Source organism: Culicoides brevitarsis, chromosome 2 (genome assembly GCF_036172545.1).
Source record: "Culicoides brevitarsis isolate CSIRO-B50_1 chromosome 2, AGI_CSIRO_Cbre_v1, whole genome shotgun sequence".
NCBI lineage: Eukaryota > Metazoa > Arthropoda > Insecta > Diptera > Ceratopogonidae > Culicoides > Culicoides brevitarsis.
The window spans coordinates 40849286-40871331 of NC_087086.1; the positions used below are offsets into that span (position 1 = coordinate 40849286).

Here is a 22046-nt window from a genome sequence, read left to right on the forward strand (position 1 = left end):
TTAAGTCAATGAATCTTTAGATTTCATACCAAATTTTTTTTCATAAAATAATAAAATTTTAGAAAATTAATTTTTTGAACCTATTTTAGTAAAAAATTTAAAAATTCATCAACTTAACAAAACTTAAGATTCTCAAGTTCATACAAAAAAAACCACATGTTTGTTCCCATAAAACTGATATCGATCTTCCCTTTTAAAAATATTTATCGAATTTGACACTCAAAATATCAAATTTTTATATGAACAATCAAAATTTCATTAACATCTGTAACATCTATTCATTCCCCCGTGACTGTTGTATATGAATTATCCAATAATCCAGTTGAGCTGAGTTTGAGTTCCCCCTTGTATAACAAACATGCATCGCCTCTGTATGTGTGTGTGTGTGAAAGAGAGAGAGAGACAAAATTATGTATACTGAGTGGTATCTGGCAATAAAATTTGAAGCACAAGACATTTCAGAGACTACAAAGCGGTTAGTACCAAACAGGCAATCGATTGTTTAAAACCTGTAGTGCAGTAGAGTACTAAAGTGTGTTTTTTATTCTTATCACAGGAACTTTTTGATTAGCAAAAAAAAAATATTAAATCATAAAATCTCCTTGTTTTCGTCTCCGTTTCAACAAAAATTGTCGGCCTTTTTGCGCGAAAGAACAAACAAACAAAATTTTCCGTTCTCCATCTTCTTCATCATCATCATCATAGTTCCTTTTTGCTCAATGGTTGATAATGAAAATTTTATTGACATATTTTTTCAACGCATACGAGTGGCTTAGTAGTGTTCAGTTTTGATACTCAAAAGTGTTTTAAACAAAAAAATCCAACAAATTCGCCGTGAGTGAGAAAACCTTAAAAAAATTAAATTTTATAAGAAGAAATGCTCTGTGCACAAGAAAAAATACAAAAAAATTTTGTATATGAGAAAAAAAGTGTAATATGAAAAAGCCAATAAGAACTTTTATGTCATACAACTCCGTACAGGCACGCCGAGTAAAATTGTGAGTGCGCTGCTCTCTCTCTTCTTGTCATGTCATTCACACATTCGGCATCGTACAGCACACAACACAGGGGCAGAAGCGACCGAGTGAGTGTTTAAAATTGATTCAGGAAATTGATTCATCGTCGTCTTGTTTTAATATAATCAAAAGTTCATGTGTTATTCTTATACTTTTTTTATACATAAATATAAAGTAAACTACATGCATAAGTCACACTACAAACAGTTAGTTACTATAACACACAGTGAAAACTTCTGAAAATAAAAAAAAAATACAAAAAGTGAAAAAAAATGTTAAATAGATAAATTTTTGCATCACATAGAGAAAAAAAAAGAAATTTTTTTATAAATTAAAGTTAACATTGTTGTTGAAAAAATACCGATAAGAGACGTTTTTTGTACAATTAAACGTAAATTTAAGTGGATAAATCATGGACATTCTACCAGGAGGCATCAGCGAAGAATTTCACATTTTTCGGGAGCTGCAAGATATTCACGACACCGGATTCTTCTCGTCACATTCCTCCATCGAAGATCAATGGCAGCAGGTTAGTTGTGCCGAGAATAAATTTCCAACTCGGGATTTCTCTTTAGAAATTCTTTCATTTTATAATTTATTACATGCATGTCATGTACAACATTATGCGCATGGTGTTTGAGAGCGAAGTCGGAGTTGGAGTCGTGTGTCGCTCGAAGTAAATAGGGTGATGTTTTACATAAGCACGTTATATACCGAATGCATGTTGTTGTTCTTCTCCTACAAAAAAAAAACGAAAAAAAAAAGTTAAAAAGTATGTTGAAGTTGAACAAAGAGCATTGATTAACATTTTGTGTGTTAATAAGAATTAATTATGTGAATGTGTATGATATCACTCCTCAACGAAAAAAAATATCTGGACAATAATCTATAGATAGATCGGGTACATAACATCGTAACGTACGTAACTTGATGATGCCGATTGTGTGCCGCCATAATGGTGATATCATTCCGTACACACAACATTTTATTATTATTTAGTTTTTTTTTCTCTGTGTTTTTGTTGAATTTGATTCAGGGGCACATTCATCGGCGATTTGACTTTTGTCGTGCGAGCGTCGTCACCTGTAGACAAATTGTCATGTTTCGACATTGGCATGATTTTTGCAATGAATCATCCGAGTCCCGAGGAGTCATGTTTCTTTCCTTTTAAAAATTTCTTATCAAAAAGTGTCAAGAGGCAGGGTAGAAAATGCTTTCGACTTTTACTTTTTTTTAGATATGATAATGAAATTAAGTAAAAAAAAATATTTTTTTGACTTAAAATGTTATTATGAAAACTAAAAAATTTTTTTTTAAAAATCCTAAACTTAATTTTTGTTAAAAATTTTGTAATAAATTTACTCTTTAATTACGAAAATTGACATATTCAGCAAAGTTCTTATCAATTTTGAATTAAAATCGAATAAATTTTTACAAAAAATTAACATATTCAGCAAATTTCTGAATTTTTCTGTTATTCAGCAAATTTTTTAATCAATTTTCTAATGAAGATCGATTAAATTCTAACAAAAATTTTACATATTCAGCAAATTTCTAAATTTTTCTGTTATTCAGCAAATTTTTTAATCAATTTTCTAATGAAGATCGATTGAATTCTAAAAAAAATTTACATATTCAGCAAATTTTTAAATTTAAAAAACAAATTTTAAACACAAATTGATTAAATTTAGGATAATAAAACAAATATTAGACTTTTCTTGATTTCAATGAATTCAGCAAATGTCAAATTTACAGAAAATTTGTATTCAGCAAACGTCAAATATTAAAATAAACTTTAAAAAAAACTTCATTTGTGCTTTAAAATCATAAAAAATTAAGCTTTTAACTTAAAATTTAGTTTAAGAATAAGACAAATGAGTTTTTCCTTTTAACTGTTCTTATCTTGAGTCAAACGCTTATCATTGCGAGCGAAGACTTTAACTTATCAACCATTACCATTACAACGCAAACTCTCTAGACACATTTTTTTATCAATTTATTTATTTATTGTTATAGTTATCATGTTTTTGTTTCTTTATGCATTGCATATGTGTGTTGTTAAAAAATATTTTATTTATTTTTTATAAAAAATATACATTTATAGAACAATAAGAATGCATATTTTTCCTTTTGAAAAAAAAGAGACTTGAATAAATTGAAAACAAATGAGCTCATTATGTGTAAAAAGTTCATTTTTGATAATAACTATTATCGACGACGCTCGTCGTTGTCGGCTCGGAATTGTTTACAAGAGCTATTAGTCGGGAACAATAAATATTTATAACAATAATAGAGAGAAAAATAACAATTAAAATATCATCATCGCTGTATATTTAGAGAATATCAGACGAGACGCATTTTTGCGTTTAAATCTGTTGTTTCCTGTGACTCGCGATACGAGATGTGATGATGACAAATTGACTGTTCTAAACGAAATGGAATAGTTTTTTCTGCAAAGCCAGTTCATTCGACGAGATTAGTCGAAAAAAAAGTACAGTAATTGCATGTTTGATGAGATACGATAATTGGGCAACTTGTCAAAAATTTTCATGGTACGTTAACACTAATTTTGTGGATGTTTACTTTGATATTTGCTCTTTGAATATAGTGATTTATGAAATTTCTCCAACAAGTGTGTGATTGAATGTTTGAGGAAAAAGAAAGAAAGGTGTTGAAAGTAGGAGATAATGGAACATGAAAGCGTCTTTAATGTTGATTTTAAAGAAAATTTAATGTAAGAAGATTCTTTGAACAATTGTTGAAGGAAAATTTTTATTTTTCAGCAAATTTCGAATTCAGCAAATGTCAAATTGTTATTCAGCAAGCGTTTGATCAAATTTAGAAAATAAAACTTTATGAGTTGAAGTTTTAAACTTAACTATTCTGAAAAATTTATCAATTTTGCTGAATTAAAGTAACTTTTTAAAATTAAAAATTTGACATATTCAGCAAACGTCAAATTTAGACAAATTTTTATTCAGCAAATATTTTATTGCTTTTATTTGATTCAAATTCGACTAAATTTTACTTAAGAAAACAAAAACTCGACTTATGTTTAAATCTTTTGAATTCAGCAAAGAATCAAATTCAGCAAATTTGTATTCAGCAAACGTCAAAATTCTATTTTATGAATTTGAAAAATTTCAAGGAAAAAAACTTAAAAAAAACGAAGCTTAAAAATGACATTGGGTACAAAAAATTTCATTTTTGCTGAATTAAAGTAACTTTATAAGTTTTAAAAATTATACATGTTCAGCAAACATCAAATTTTGACAAATTTTTATTCAGCAAATATTTTATTGTTTTTAAATTGATTCAAATTCGACTAAATTTTATTTTAGAAGACAAAAACTCGACTTATGTTTAAATTGTTGAATTCAGCAATGACTCAAATTCAGAAAATTTGTATTCAGCAAACGTCAAAAATCTCATTTTTATGATTTTAAAATTATTTGAAGGTTCAAAACTACAAAAATTAAGTTTGAAAATTAACATTTGTTACAGAAAATTTCATTTTATGGATCTGTAACAAAAATTCAATTCAGCAAACCACAAATTATCCGCTGAATTGACAAAAATTCCACACAAAATGTCAATTAAATCCCTTTCATGTCACAAATCACAATAACAAATCAGATAATTTGTCCATTTGAACACCCTTTCGCATTGATAACTTTCTACTTAACAACTATAATTTCTTATCATCGTAAACAAAACAAGCGAACCAGACATTGTAAAACCCTCGTTCGAAGCAAAATAAAATACACACACTCTCTCGAGTTAATAATAATTTCCATCTCTCGTCGACACTGTCTGTCAACATAATTCATATTCATGTTCAAATAGATTGAACCATAAATGTGTTAGCATAAATAATTTACCAGAAAAACATAACTAAGTAACATTAGAACAATGAGTGCGAGTGATAAAAATGGGGTTTCGAACTGCATGCGTGTTTATATAATAAAAAAAATGAAAAAAAAATGGTTTTATGTTTCGGTTACAATGCTACGAGTAATAAGTGGCTAAGAAAAAAAACAATGAACTTTTAATGTTGATGATTAAATCATACAAAATACATTTTCATATGCATAAGTCGTGTCGCGTATAATTTATTTATTACATTACCTCAATAGTTTACGAGCTGCCGAAGTGATTTTGGTCACAATTGTGTTGACAACGTATAAATTTAAATTACCTGTTGTTCATTCATTCTTAAAAAGCAGCCTTTTAACGACAATCGGTCTCTTCTATTGTTGTTTGCTGACAAAATTAGCAAATCGAATTTAATTTTTTTTGCAATTTATTTTTTTTTTCATGCATTGCCATAAATAGTTACAGCTACTTGTCATTTGATAGCTGACAAATATTATCATCGATGTTTCATCGTTTTTAACGAGAATCGCATGAAGAATTCAACTGAATTGATGATTTCAGCTGAAAAATGCCTGTTAAGTAATAGAAAAAAAAACATTTGCATTAATTAGAAATAAAAACACACAGAAAAAAATTGAATCACACGACAGTCTAGTTTTGATCTGGCTCTCCTCATTGAGTTGTGAGTCATCGTTGAGTTAAATAATAACAATATATATCTTAATAAATAGCTCGCAATCGACGTCGTCATGCATCAGACATTCATAATTGATCACACAACGAACAAAAAAAAATTATCATACAAAAAATATTTATATCTCTAAATTGCAAAATAAAACGCGGCACGTACGCAAGTTCGGAGAAGCCAATATCACTTAAAAAGCTTGAAGTAGCTTCGCAAGAAAAAAAATCATTTTATGTGTCGCTTAATTAATGGAATGAAAAAAAAATATGCATTGCGTTTTGTGTTTCGTGCAATATCCGAAGCCATTCTTAACGTAATGGCAAAAAAAAAAACTTGAAAGAACTTTAAGAACAACAACAACTTTATTTTTTATTATTATAGAATTTATGTTTATGGAAGGAAGTTGTCATGGAATTTTTTTGAGGAATGTGATTTGAGCGCTTTTTTATATTTTAAGCTTCGTTTAAAGACTTCTTAAATTCATTTTATGTTGCTTTGAATAAAATTTGATTCAAAAATAAAAATTAAAACAATTGCTGAATAAAAATTTTAAGTATTCAGCGAATTTCGAATTCAGCAAATTTCAAATAGTTATTCAGCAAACGTTTAATTAATTTAATTTCAAAAACTTAAAAAATTCAAATGTTAAGAATCTTACTCTATTTTTAAAAAATTCAAATTTTATGAATTAAAAAAATTTTTCAAAAAATCTTTGAAGTATTCAAAATATCTTTTGACATTAATTTATTTTTTGAATTTGTTCGAAAACTTTTTCAAGGTCATTATTTTATAAAATAATAAATTTTGCTGATTTGTAAGGTCAAAAGTATTCAGCAAAAACCTAAATTAGACTTTTACTTATTCAGCAAATATTTTTTCTTTTTTAAATTGATTCAAAATCGATAAATTTTAATTGAATTGAATTTATTTATTATTTTATTAATTTTTTTTTAAATTGAATTCAGCGAATTTGTATTCAGCAAATTCTAAAAAGTTATTCAGCAAACATTTAATCAAATGCAAATTTTCAAGCATTTATTCAAAATATCAAATTTTATGAGATAAAGTCTTAAAATTATCTTTTTTAAAAAATATTTTATAAAATTTGCTGAATTAAAGTACTTTTCAAGGTCAAAAGTATTCAGCAAAGGCGTGAATTTAATTTTTACTTATTCAGCAAACATTTTTTTAATTTTTAAATAATTCAAAATCGATAAATTTTAATTGAATTTAATTTATTTAATATTTTATATTTTTTTTTAATTTTATTCAGCAAATTTGTATTCAGCTCATTAAAGGAAATCCATAAAAAGCTTTGAAATGTATAAAAAAAATTTTTTTTTTTAATTTTTACAAAAATTAAATAACTTTTTTTTAAACAAACAAAATTCAACAACAAACAGACAACCGTTAAAAAAGTCTTAAAATCTCATTCTTATCTACCCAAACGCTTCTGTTTAATAAAAATTAAATAATGCGCTAAACTGTTTGTTATAAAAGTTACTCCACAGCTTGCTTCTTGTACACAAACATATTTTAACGGTCATTTTTTTTTCTTCGTTTTCTTCTTATTATTATTTTTACTACAGCTATGTGTATAAACTCAAATAAAATACATTATCACTGGTTTCTCTGTGTGTTCTTCGCATATTCTCGCATGATACGACCGAAAACATACTTATATGCATAAAAAAACGCGCTTCTCAAAAAATTACGTCATCTTATAACAATTTTTTTTTCTACTCAAAAACACTTGTTGTTGTTTTTTTAGTCATTCATAGCTGCTAGCTCGATCGATGCTTGTATTGTATATGAAACGCACACACCTGTGCATATTGAAAACGAAAACATGTCGTATATATATATATAATTATTAGCCGGCATCGTCGTTCGTTGGTGTGCGTTGCTAAAAAAGACGTTGCGAAAAAATGAAATAAAAGATAAAAAGCCATCTAAATGCTAAATTTTTCGGAATCCTTAGCGCGAAACGACAAAAAACCTTGAGACCCAAAAAATTTAAAAAAACGAGTTTGCGATCCTTCCTCCGATCGATTCTTGGCAAATTTATGCGATTCTCGGTTGCACATACAGCTACGGATTTTTTTCTCAAACAACATCTCGGTATGCAGAATGTTACCTTGACATGATGTTGTTAGAGCGATTTGCTGTGTTTAGAGAGCGTTGTAGAGCTGCAATAAATAAAATAATTATTTTTATGGAATTACAACTGCTGGACTTGTATGGAATGCACTTTGTTTGAGATTTTTTGGAAAGTCACTATTTGATCAACAATTAACGTACGAATGCGTCGAACATAACAACAAAACTCAACATAAATGAATATAATGAAAGCGTTAAAAAATCTATTTTTTCGAGACTTTTACGAAATCGGTGTTAGAAAATAAACGCGTCGTCGTGCTAATTTAATTACTATTAACTATTAGCTCTATTGATTGAGTATTTGACTAAGATGTTAACGAGTCTCCATATACCTGCGATGTGTCTCAGGTAGAAAAATTTTATGAGTCTAAAGTAATTGTTTTTTTTTTGGTTACTTAAAAAAAATTATTTTTGGTCGGGGGAATGGCTCGCCATTAAAAAGAATCCCTAATTGAATGGAATTTGTCGCGCCATTAAGACTGGGCGCGTTATTTACTTGAAAGGTTTTTTGTTGTAATCAACGCCGGATGAGACAATGGGTCGACTTGTGTTCTATTTAGCATTAAGCAAGAATGGAATGTCGATTTTAGTAATAGTGAAATGCATTTTAAAGTCGTTTATGGTAAAGAAATTGATTTTAAACGAAAATTTTTCATTAAACATTTTACTTGAAAATTCATTTAAGGATGAATCTTGATCGAAAATGCACTTTTTAAGTCATTTAGTAGCAAAAAGAGACATTTGAGCTTCATTAAAATGATTTTTAAGGCACATAAAGATCTTTTTCAAACTCATTTACACTTTTTGAGGTTATATCTTCATTAAAAAGTTCTCTGAAAAGACTTTAAAAGACATATTGAACCTTTAGGATTCATTTTCAGTTGCTTAAAAGCATAAAATTAAACATTAAAGACTCATAAAGAGCTTGAAACGTCATTAAAAAGTTCTTTCGTGATCTAATATTTATTTAAAATGTCATTAAAGATCGTTACATAACCTCAAAAATGTCTTTTAAAAGATTTTTAATGACTTCAAAAGACATTTAAAGGATTTTAAAGTACTCAAAGTTATTAAAAATCCTTTAAAAAACTAATAAATGTCTTTTCAAGTCATTAAAAATCTTTTAAAAGACATTTTTGAGGTTATGTAACGATCTCTGTTGACTTTTCGATTCAGTTTAAGATCTCGAAAGAACTTTCTAATGACGTTTCAAGCTTTTTTTGAGTCTTTAATGATCAATGTAATGCTTTTAAGAGGCTGAAAATGAATTACGAAGGTTTAAAATCTTATAAACGATCTAAAATTTCGATTTTTGAGGTTATGTAACGATCTTTCAAGACTTTTTGATTCAATTTAAGATCTCGAAAGAACTTTCTAATGACGTTTCAAGCTTTCTATAAGTCTTCAAAGATCAATTTAATGCTTTTAAGCGACTGAAAACGAATTATAAAGGTTAAAAATCTTCTAAAAAACTGAAAATTTCGATTTTTGAGGTTATTTGACGATCACTTCAGATCAAAAAAGAATTTTAAAGCACTTCAAAAAACTAAAAATTGATTTTAAATGAATTTTTCTTACAATTTTGCGCTAAAAAAATATTCTAAGACACAAAAATGATCTCAGAAAAGATAAAATTCTACAAAATTGACCACAAATTTTGTCATCATAAAGACTAACCTTGTTAACTTTTTATAATCAATTCCGGATGAGACAATCATTCTTCCTCTTATTCTATTCCGCACATCTCCAATCTAACGACGACCCAAGGAAATGTGTAGTAAAGCAATATGTAGATTCGTTTCCGCACCTTGATGCCTTTCATGCGTGTGCAATTGGAGAGAATCGACTTCCTCTCCGATAGTACTTGACTCGTCGATTCGAATACGAAATTGCGTTTGTTGGAAATTATGATGTTCGAACGGGGAAAAAAATACTTTTTTGTACAAAGAAATGTATTGTGATGAGCGCCGTTTGTCGTGCAAGCTACCAGCACATGTTTGCTCACAGCTCAGTATGTTTACACGTTTCTTTGCATTTTTGAGTTTTGTTTGTTTTCTTTTTCGGAATGTGTTCTTCGTCTAAAAAAACAATGAAAACGGGTAAAAAAAGTCAAATAGAAAAAAATAGGGACACATTTTGTCTAAAAATATCGAATATTTTCTCACCATTGTCTTTTTTTGTTTATTTTAGACATGCTACGAGATGGAACGCTACCTGAAAGAGGAGCCAAAGTCAAATTTTGGCTCGAACCGAAAGTTACCGGGCGATGAAATTGACACGACATGGGATATGTTTGCGCCGCCAGAATCGCCGCCCGCCGTCAATGGCACGTGGAAAATGGAAGTAAATCCGTTGTGTTTGAACAAATTGCATCTCGATCAGCACATGGATTCGATGTCGACGATATCCTCTTCGTCATCGTGTTCATCGCGTCTCTCGTGGGATGCGTCACTGAGTTACGCCGTACTTGCTTCTGTCAAAAAGGAACCTCTTGACACAGATTACGAAGACAATTCCGACAGTTATGAGGAAGTTTATTCGAGCAGTAGCGGCGAAATTACGCCAAGTGCGACCCCGACTGCGACAACAACGACAACGACAAGTCTCAAGAGGGCGTCAAAAGACCGCAGAAGCTCCGCAGAATCTCAAAATGCAATAAAATTCACGATTGTGGCGCGATCGCAATTGACGCCGCCCTCGTCGCCCGAACCCAATTCCAAGAAATCCGGCGGAGAGACGCAAGGCAATAGCAACAATGCAACAGACTGCAGTAATCATAATAACAGTAGCATTAAAAGTAACCGCAAATCCTTAGTTCGGATGACGGAGACAAATTCGACGTCGTCGACGACAAGTCAACTCACACGCAATACGATTGTGAAGCTAACGACAGCGCGACTCATTCATGTGCATCCCACAAAGTTTCAAGCGACACAAATATCAGATAGCAAAGCCGTTAGTATTGTTAACCCACCATGTAAGTCCTTTTTTATTGATCCTTTTTCGTACTAAAAAATGAAAAAAATTTAAAAATTAAAAAAAAAAAAAAAAAATTTTAAAAATTTTAAAAAAATTTTTTAAAATTTTAAAATAAAAATTAATTAAAAAAAATTAGAATTAAAAAATAATTTAAAATATTAAAAAAATTAAAATTTTTTTAAGAATTAAAAAAAAAATTAATTATTTTTTTAATTTTTTTAAAAAAATTAAAATTTTAATTAAAATTTTTTAAAAAGTTAAAATCAAATAATAAAATTTAAAAAAAATATTATTTAAAAAATAGATTAGAAAAAAAATTTTAATTTTATAGAATTAAAAAAATATTTTAAATCAAATTTAAAATATTAAAAAATATTTAGGAATAAAATTTAAAAATATTGAAAAATTAATTTAAATTTTAAATATAAAAAATTTTTTAAAAATTATTTTTTTAACCTAATTTTTTTTCCTAAAAGAGCATTTTAAAAATAATTTTAAATTTATTTTTTTTTAAATTTTAAAATTAAAATTAAAATTTTATAAAAATTCTCAAAAATTTTTTTGAAATTTTATAAAAAATATTAATAAATTTTCCTTTTCAAATTTTAGCTTCAAGTACAAAACTTTCATCATCATCATCATCAGCGACCTCAAAGCAGAGCAATGAGATAGTGCAGAGTGATTCGAAACGCCGAATCCACAAATGTCAGTTTCTCGGATGCAAGAAAGTCTACACAAAGAGTTCTCATCTGAAAGCACACCAAAGAACGCATACCGGTAAGCTTTTCTCCATTTCAACTTTCGTCGCTCAAATTTCACAATTTATGGGCATTTAAACAAATATTCTCACATGTCACAATTGTCCAAATAGTGTGAATGGAATTTTAATTTCTCCTTTTCTTGATATTTATCGTCTCGATACCGTCTCGAGGCACGTTACGAGTCAGAACTAGATATCGGCAGTAACTCAGTTTAGTTTATTTCAAACTGGAATCGATAAAAATGGGAATTTTTGCACGTGTCTTATTGGAGAGTTGACTGCGTTTTGGGCACGTATGCCATTAAGAAAGTTGAAACATGACTTTTAATTGTTAATTATGAGGGACACGAGTGAATTTTTACTAATATTTTACGAAAACAATTCGTTTCAAGAGCATTTTTGTTATTTCAAGAAGAATTTGTTCTCATTAAAAGTCTTCTCAGATGTTGAAAAAATATCGTTCGTGTTATTTAAATACAAAATGAACGACTTTTCTTCATATTTTTGATTCAAAGTTCAGATAAAAAGAGAAAATTTTAAATTTGTAGAAAAAAATTATTAAAAGATTAACTTTTCTATATAAAAAATTTACAAAAATTGAAATTTTGTCAAAAAAAAATTAATTAATTAAAAATAAACAAATGATTTTATTTTTAATTTAATTAATTTTATTTAAATAATTAAAAAAAATTAAATAATTAAAAAATAATTTTGTAAATATTAAAAAAAATTAAATAATTAAAAAATAATTTTTTTAAATAAAAAAAAAAATTAAATAATTAAAAAAACAATTTTTTAAATATTCAAAAAAAAAAAAATAAATAAATTATTAAAAAATATTTTTTTTAAATGTTCAAAAACTGATAAATTCGTTAAAAAAAATTAACAAAGTATCAAAATTTCAATCTTATAAGAAGAATTTTAGTTACCTGAAGAGGCGTCTTGTTGTCTATCATTTCTCGATTTGTCTGTCAATTGTCATTAAAAGGCGCCTTTTATGCTGAAATTGACTAATTTTGTCAAAAAAAGTTAATTTATCGTCAAAGAATTTTTGTTTCAAATCATCAAAACAAATTCAAATAAGAAACAATTTTACGTCATCTAACAAAAATTTGCAAAAAAAGTACATGGAAAAAATTCCACATTTAGCGCGTTTCATTAACCCGCTTTTGATGATAATGAACTCTCCATAAAACGTTACAAAAATTATCTGAAACAAATTGTTATTAGTCTTTAGACACATTAACAACTACATTTCATTCGATTTAACCTTATTGACCCGCTTATTTGATGCCAGCCAGCAAGATTTTCATCTTAATTTATATAAAATTATTTTTTCTCTCCTCTCTTACTCACGGTCTCAGATTGCCTTAATTTAATATAATTATTACAAAGACCTTTTGTGCATTCTTCTTGCATTTTTTCGCTCAATTGTGAACGAAATTCGAAAAAAAAATCTGGATAAGATGAGTTTCAATAAAAATTTTGATCATTTAATTATTGACCTTTTTTCATCTACGGCGCTGTTCCGCCTACGCGTTAAATTATCTTTTAATGAAAAATGCTCCCAATTAATGAATGAACAAATTATTTACAACTCTACGATGAATCACGCAGGTCACGAGTTCATATTGTTTAAAAAAATTAAAGCCCTTATTTTTTTCTTCTGTAATATTAATAATTAGAATAATTTGTTTCGTCAATTAAAATATCATTAACATTGTCACTTACAATTTTTTTTTTATTTTTTTAGGCGAAAAACCGTACAAATGTTCGTGGGAAGGATGCGAATGGAGATTTGCGCGCAGCGACGAACTAACAAGGCACTTCCGAAAACACACGGGAGCCAAACCCTTCAAGTGTCGCCATTGTGATAGATGTTTCTCCCGTTCGGATCACTTAGCGCTCCATATGAAACGTCACGCATAAGCATCATCATCATCATTTTAGAGATTTAGAGAGAAAAATCTTGAATTCTTTTATCGCTTTATAATTTTTCCCCCCTATATGTCATTAAGCCATCATCGTATCATCGTGAACAAATTTCATCAATCAAAGCTTGTAAAAATGGCCAAAAATTGATTTTGCTCAAATTTCGATCGAATGCCATGATTTTTTCCACACACACGTACACAATTTTTAAAGTAAGCCGAAAAATTCCAAAAAATCACTGCCAAAAAACAAAACTACTAAAAAAAGATACAAAACGTAAATGAAGCTTAACATGCTATAATAGCGAGCGTCGTCACAACTACACCCCTCTTTAGTTATTAAGAATTACGCCAAATCAGAACAGACCTCTGAATATAAAACATATAAAAAATATCGTAATATATATAATTATATCATATATATAAAAAATTAAAAAAAAATTATAAGAAAAAAGTTTAATGAATATAGGGTCAGTACAAATTTTAATTAATAATTTTTTTTTTGTTAAAATTTAAGGAAAAAAAATATATTTTATTATTGTTTAATTTGTAAGACTTTTCATCATAAGAAGAAGCAGTATTGAATTGACAACGCATTTTTAATTAATTAATTAATATTTACTTCTACTCCTGTCTAGACATATACATTTAGATTAATTATCATTAATTAAATTTTATATTATATTAAGGACGCTAACAATTCGAAAAATCAAAAAATTAAAAAAAAAACTAAAAATTAGCTTTTGATGCAATATTAGTGTAATGATGTATATGATGAACGACTGTTTAAAATTTTCATTTGCTTTTATTTTTGCGGACAAAATTAATTTTTTCTATATTATATGTATATATTATATTTCTAAATTTTTATATATCATATTGTGTATAATATACATTATATATATTATATATATAATAATAATATATAATATTATATATAATAATTTGTATATTATTTGTATACAATATGCTTATTATTTTTATATATATTTTTTTCATACTAAATATCAAAAATTTTATCATAAATCGAAGTTTATACTCTTATTGAGTTATTTTTTCATCGATTTATGGTATAATTTTTGATATTTAGTATGAAAAAAATATATATAAAAATTATATGCATATTATATACAAATTATTATATATAATATTGTATATAATGTATATTATTATTATATATTATATATATAATGTATATTATATACAATATTATATATAAAAATTTAGAAATATAATATAATAAATAATATAATATAGAAAAAATTAATTTTGTCCGTCACATAAAAATTTAATTTAATAAAAAAAATTATAAAAAATTAAAAAAAAAATATAAAAATTTATTTTTTTGTTTGTGCAAATTTTTTGTGTATGTATTATTAATTATTATTATGTATATTATATTAATAACTATTATTCTTTGTACCTTGTCTAAGCAATGCTCGGCTTAATCATTAATTATATCAGCTTCTTTAGTCAATAAATACAAAAAAAAACATTCGTACGTGAACAAACAAAACTAAGTCTCTTACTTTCTGAATTCTATTTCTCAAGAAAAAATATATTTTTGTTACAAAAAAAATTTATTTGAAGATTTTTTTATAGTTTTATAACCAAAGGTGTTTAAAATGTAATACTTAATATATATTAACTAGTCAACAACAACACGCATAATCAAAAAAATGAACTCCTCCTATGTTAATTCTTCGAAGCCAATACATGAAACGCATTTCTTTCTTCTACAACAACAACTTTTTTACAACAATTCTGCCAATATATGAGATAACAATCAAAAGTAAACAGAGTAGTATTCTTCTAAACAAAAAAAAGATGAATAATGAATCATTTTTATAACATTAATATTATAATGAACAAACAAGAGTAGTGAACGACATAATAATTTTTTACATAAAAAATAAAAAAAACACGGCAAAGCAATATAACGCAAACATGCCATTCGACTGTTATAAACAATAAATTTAATAAAATTTTTGCTTCCTGAAAATTAATTATATTAATAAAATTAAAAAAAAAAGTAATAATGATTGATAAACGTATATTTTGAAAGAAAAATGTAGAAAAAAAAACAAAAAATATATATTAGTAAAAAAATAGCGAGCTGGTGTGTGTAATTGAAGCGCAGCTTGATTTTTGTAAACTAATTCAAAAAATAGTACATGTTTGTTGATGATATTTTTTATACATAAACAATTTTTTTCGATGTTAATATAATAATAAAATTAATTTTTCAACGTTTCTGGCACACACTCATCATATTACAAAAAAAAATTAGCAAAATATACGTATCGAAATCAAACATAATGTTATAAATAATATAAAAAAATAATAATAATGGAAAAAATGTAAACAACAAAGTTAAGAAGAAAAAGTTTTTAAAATTAGCTAAATACAATTTGCATGCAAAAAACAACTTTTTTATATAAAATAATGAAAAAATGCACAACATTTTGTACTTTTCTTCGTTTTTTTGTACACATGTAGTGTTTTGTACTCGTTATTCAAAATATTTATAATGAATTTGAATGAACACATGGTAACATGCTGCTGGAATATAATTGTTAAAAAAATAAAAAAAAATAATTTTGCACAAGAAAAACATAATTTTTGAATTTTTTTAAATATACGTAAAAACACGCGCTTAGCTGCTTTTTTTTAAATAATTTTTTTTTAAATATTTTTTTTATTATTCAAAAACATTCCGCACGTGATTGTACTCGTCGTATTAAATAGGTGAAAAAATGTAGTAAATATTTTAGAAAAATTGCTAGAAGCGATGATAAATAAATAAAAATGAAGCAAAACGAATATTCTAAAAGTTGATATAAAACTTAAAAAAAAAAATAATAAAAAAATATTTTGTAAAAAAAATTTTTTTCAGAAACTTTTTTCTGTTCTTTCGAATTTTTCGGTCTCCCAAAGGAGTCTTCCTCAGTAGAAATTGTAGATCAACTTCTTTTTTTTCTCATTTTCCGTTTCATCTTTAATGATAATAATGACACAAAAATTAAAATAAAATAAATAAAAGCCGAAAAGCTAAGCACTAATAACAATGAAAAATGTTGCCATATTATATTAGAAAACAAAAAAAAAATGTTACAAAATGAGAAATGGATAATCACGACAGTATTTTGATACATTTTTTATTAAATAATAAAGTAATAAATTAAAAAAAAAATAAACAGAGACGCGTTTTTACTTTTATAATACATTTAATAACTATTAATAAAAAAATATACTATTTGTGTAAAATCTCTAAAAATTATTCAATAACATAATAATGGATATTTTTGACAAAAACACACATAAAAACACACCACAGACAAAAAAAAAGTCATCTATAGATAGAACTTTGTTCAAAAAATAATAATCAAAACTTAATAATAATTTAAAATTATTAATAATAATAAAAAAATGACATTTTTCACACACAAACTACACACCACTAAAAATATAATAATTAACAATCAATGTTCTTATATATGATTATTATATATTTAAATTAAATGTACTCAAAAAAAACCTTTTTATATAAAGGACTCTTGTTGCAAAGACATTTGTACCTTAGATAGTTATAATTATTACAATAATATGATAATGAAGAATAATAATAAAAATGACAAAAACAGTGAAAAACATATTTTATATAATAATAATAAATAAAAAATAATTAATAATGATGAAAATAGCACAAAATAGTGATTTTGCAATAGCCAAGTCGTCGACTATCAACAAATCATTTAAAATCAAACATTAATATAAAATAGTAATACAAAAAAAACATCACTATCCCCCTTTAATCTATATAAAACTTCATACAAAATATTTTACTACTAACTGTTTTAAACGAAAATCTCTTCAAATTCGAGATTATCTTCATGTATAGCACACAAAAAAAACTTATTGTTCAATCTATGTTATATAATTAATTATATATATGAAAAATAATTGTTAAACTAACCAAAATATTGGACATTTTTCTTCTTGTCTTTGATAAACTTTTTATAAAATATATTTTTCATCACGTCAAAGTACATCAAAAACCAAAAAATAAAAAAAACATCATATTGGGTATGAAGAAAAATAATAAATTAATAATAAAAGTAATAAATAATTAAAATGTTACCAATATTAACAATCGGAAAATTTTTCTAGTGATATGAAAAAAAAAAGAAAAAACGTAGTTTAAAAACAAAATATTTTATAGAGAAACGCAGGATGGCCATACAACAAAGTATAAATGAAGAACAACAATTGATTATAAATTATTAATATATTAAGTTATATTCCTTAAAAAAAACATCCATCTCTATTATCATTAATCGGCCTGTTTCTATGTTATGTCCCGCGCTTTGGTTGCTTGCTTTTACTTAAAAAATGTGTTTTTACTCAGCAGCACAAATATTGCAAAAAATGTGTTTGATTACTGCTTATTTAATATATTTAAAAAATAATTATATTTAATAATTATTAAAAAAAATACAAAAAAAATTAATATTAAAAATAGCTAAAAAAAACTGCATTTCTTAATGTTAATTTTAGTCGTTTATTTTGTTTTACTTTAAAAAACATTTAAAATATATATTTAATTATATATGAAAGATTCTATACTTTATTAATTATTATGATTATTAATAATTAGTTTAAAAACCCAAGTAAAGAGAAAATTTATTTTGATATAGGTTAATCCGCTATTCAATAAAATAATATAAATTAAATAAGTAAAATTATGAATGAACAAAGCTAAGCTTTTGTTGTAGCATAAGTATCTAAAAAACAAAAGTATATTGAAAAAAAAAGTTTAGTAAGATGATAAAATTATTCTATTATTATATTAATTATTATTATAATTTTTATTAAGTATTCGTCATCAATATTTATAAAATGATAAAAAAAATTACTTAGCTTAGAAGAAAATTCTGCTACATTTATATAAATAATAAAATTTCAAAAAAAAAGTGAATAATTAAAAAAAAATTTGTATGACAGTAAGAAATAAACGTACGTTCCTGTTATATATGAAAAAAAAATATTGATGTTTTATTTAAATTTTGGCTTCAAAATTACCTTTTTCCTTGTTGTTGTCTTATTTTTTAAATATTTTGTTCCAAAAAAATTATTTTTCAATAAAATTTTAATTCTGTTTCGCATTTTTGGTAATGTATACTTTTTAATTTATTTAAAACTGAATTAAAATTATTTTCAAATATTCATAATTTAAAGATGTTTTTCATTAATTATTTTTATATTAATTATTTTAATTATTAATTATTTTTCATGAAAATCTGACTTTAAAAACATTCAAATAAAAAAAAAATTAAAAATTAATAAAAAAAATAATTTTAAAAATTAATTAAGAAAATAATTTAAAAAATTAATTTAAAAAATTAATTTAAAAAAAAAATTTAAAATTAATTTCAGCCCTCATAATAAGAGGATTTTGACTTAAATTTTTTTTCATCAATTTTTTTTTAACATAATTTAAAAAAAAGCCCTCCTGTACAAAATCGAAAAATAAATTTGGAAAAAGTTTTGTTTCTAAAGACATTTAAGAAAACCTTCAATTTGAAAAACGGTAATATAACTCAATTTTTAAAAATCTCTACATGAGCCCTCATAAAAAATTGATTTAAAAATATAATTGAAAAAATTAATTTAAAAAAATAATTGAAAAAAATAATTTGAAAAATTGTTTCAAAAATTAATTTAAAAAGAATTATTTTTTTTTTATAAAAATAATATTTTTTTTACTGATTCTTTTCAAATAAAAGTGAAAAAGGTAAGAAAAACCCCAAAAATAGCGTTTCCATAAACATTTATTGATAACTCATAGAAAATTGTATAATTTAAGCAATAGCTTCATTAATCTTACTTAAAAATACGGCAAGCTCGGATACAACTAATTTCGTAAGCTGATAGAATATTTTGAGCGACATCTTAAATAACTTCCTTAAAATTAATTTTTCAGCGCAAATTTCTTAACTTTTACATAAGGCTCTTATCAATTATTATTTTAGCTTTTTCATCAAGAAGCATCACAGATAAATTTTATGCAAACAATTTGTGCGTAATTGACCATTTTTATGGCAACGAGATCATGGCGTGTGAGGCGTATACAAAGTTTTTTTTCATTTTGTCATAGAGAGAAGGGAAAAATTGGAAAAGAGCAAAATAAAAGTTAAATTTGGGAAAATGGCACATTTAAAAGCAGTTTTTTTTTGAGTCCCAGGTACTTTTAAATATTTCTTTTAAAATTTCTTACTCCGAGATATGTTTCAGTTGATAAAAAATTTCACTACTTAAGTCTATTTTTTCATTTTTTCTTTAGTTATGAGCAATTTTTAGTAGCATCGTCAAGCATTGGTCGACATGGCGCGGCAAAATTCCTTAATCTACGTTAAAATTTTCATTTTTCGGTGAAATGTTTCGTTTCGGTATGTATAATTTTCGCTATATTTAGATAATTTCTTACATTCTAAGAGATGGTTTGTTCCTGAGATTCGATTTTTCAAGCAAGCTTTTTGTCTAAATTTTACTATTATTGTTGTTGTTGTTGTTATAGCGCAAGAACATGTTGTTCAGTTTGACGCGCAACGGCGAAAAGTCAATTTTCTTGAAGCGAGGCAACGATCCGAAGTGATTTTTCGCATCCAAGGGCTTGAAGGAAGTCGGATGATGCGGCAAAGTACCAAATTTATCTTTGGGCGTTCCTGTAGCTGCTTCCAAATCAATTTGATTCAACATCGCGTTCTCGTACGAGTTGTTCAAGTGATCTTCTCGCGTCTTTCGTTGCGTTTTTTGACTTTTGCGCGGCGTGGGACTGTAAATATTCGACGGTTTCACGTTCATACTTTGGCATTTCTTGATGTGTGTGTGCGGTTTCATCTTTGGCTTCTGATAAACGTGCTCATTGGGGAAATACGACGGAATTTTCTCTTCGACACTGCATCGATGCAACGAAGTTCGTGGTCGACGTTCGATATTTGCGTAAATTGGTTCTTCAGGCGGGACTTTTTTACGAAGTTCGACACGAACTTCATCCATTTTGAGGTACGTTGTGTCTGGCAAAGCTTTTTCGGGCGATTTGAACGGCGGGAAATCATTCACGGAACGATGCATCGGAGGACCCATGATGCAATAACCCGTCGTTTCGTCAATTAAACGCACTGGAATGTTTTTGGGGACTTGATAAATGGGCTCATCTTCGATTGTTTTCTCATGCACGGAAATGCTGCAACCTGTAGTCGACAGGAAATTCACACTGGATGAGTTTGTGCACAACATATTCGTCGCTGGAGGCTTTTCCTGCATCGTCAAATGCTCCAAATCGTCTGCGATGCTCTCGAAACTGATATTCAAAAAGTCAATGGAGTCCGTATGACTCAAATTCATGTCGCCACGTTGACAATTGATAAAAATATCAGGTAATTGGGACAAATCTGGCGTGGAAAAGCTATTTCGGTTACTTTTTTGGAAGGTAGATTTGAAATGTCGACGACGATTGACTTCACCTGTTTCGTTTTTCGCATTTCCATCAAAGCGTTTTGTGATGCCGCGTAAAGTCCACCATTTTTTGTGTTTTAATTCAGCTTCTGTGTTTGTTTGGGATCGATTAACACCTACAAAGTCGTTTGTATTGACGCGCGGGCGATTTTTTTCAACCAAATTTGCCAAAAAATTATCACCTTTGACATCATCTTTTGAATTTTGGTCAAATTCAACGTCTTCATATACACCCGAGACACTTGAATCACGTGAACGACCTTCGTTTCGACGTCCTGAACCAATTTCCTCGTAAATCCCCGACACACAAGATTGTCGACGGACCCAACTTTCGTTCAGGGAATCGGGGATTTTGGGTAATGGACCGAGAATTTCCTTAATATCTTTCACATTTTGTGTGTTGTTGATGTTTGAGACGAGAGATTCGTTGCGAGAATCTTGAACTGTGCTATTCATCGTGCAATCTCGACGATTTAACAAGAAATCTAAAACAAAAAAAATATTTTTTTAAATTTTTTTTGAAGAAAAAATTATTTTTTTTACCTTTTCGATAGTATTCCAGATATTTTATCCAATATTTGATCCATTGGATGTGCTGTTCAAAGTCAAATTGTGTTGCAAAAGCCAAAAAAGCACAACAACGCTTCCCCCGATTCGCTTTCCAAAACAATCCATACGAGTATTTCTTCGTGCGACTCGTTGCCAGTTGAACCAACAAGCCTGGAATGTTGATTCGGAGCACCAACATCTCCCGTGCACTCGAATCTGTGGCTTTGGGCGTGATAAAAGTCATTTTCATGAAGGATGGAAAGGTCTTCACGAACTCTATGCGACAAATGATGCTGGTCCATGTCTGAAAAACGATCAAAAATTGTTGAAATTTCGTCGCTGAGTCACGGGAAAAGGCAGAAAATTGATTTTTCATTCAAAATAAACAAAGAAAATTACTCTCAAGTGGCTGAAATCGTGATGCCTTTCAACGCCTCGCGCATCCAGCTTGATTTCCAACGGAATCTCCAACGTGTTGAGTTTCTCCATGAAGAGATTGTCAGTCTTTTCGATGTTTCTATGCTACTTTTCTGTTAGAAATCTACGAAAATAGTAAAAATAATGAGATGAGA

At 27.0% G+C, this 22046-nt stretch overlaps 2 protein-coding genes across 2 annotated transcripts; one reads left to right on the plus strand and one right to left on the minus strand.

Moving 5' to 3' along the window:
• The first annotated feature begins 434 nt into the window (after positions 1 to 434).
• Positions 435 to 13871, plus strand: LOC134830881 (Krueppel-like factor 7). The gene is made up of 4 exons (XM_063844492.1): positions 435 to 1545; positions 9928 to 10714; positions 11326 to 11493; positions 13230 to 13871. The coding sequence occupies exons 1-4, from the start codon at positions 1429 to 1431 to the stop codon at positions 13403 to 13405; spliced, it is 1248 nt and encodes a 415-aa protein (XP_063700562.1). The 5' UTR covers positions 435 to 1428; the 3' UTR covers positions 13406 to 13871.
• Positions 13872 to 19306: 5435 nt separating this feature from the next.
• LOC134830879 (uncharacterized) lies at positions 19307 to 22039 on the minus strand. The gene is made up of 3 exons (XM_063844488.1): positions 21874 to 22039; positions 21469 to 21778; positions 19307 to 21410 (listed from the first exon to the last, which is right to left on the minus strand). The coding sequence occupies exons 1-3, from the start codon at positions 21961 to 21963 to the stop codon at positions 19948 to 19950; spliced, it is 1863 nt and encodes a 620-aa protein (XP_063700558.1). The 5' UTR covers positions 21964 to 22039; the 3' UTR covers positions 19307 to 19947.
• Between the last annotated feature and the right edge of the window lie 7 nt (positions 22040 to 22046).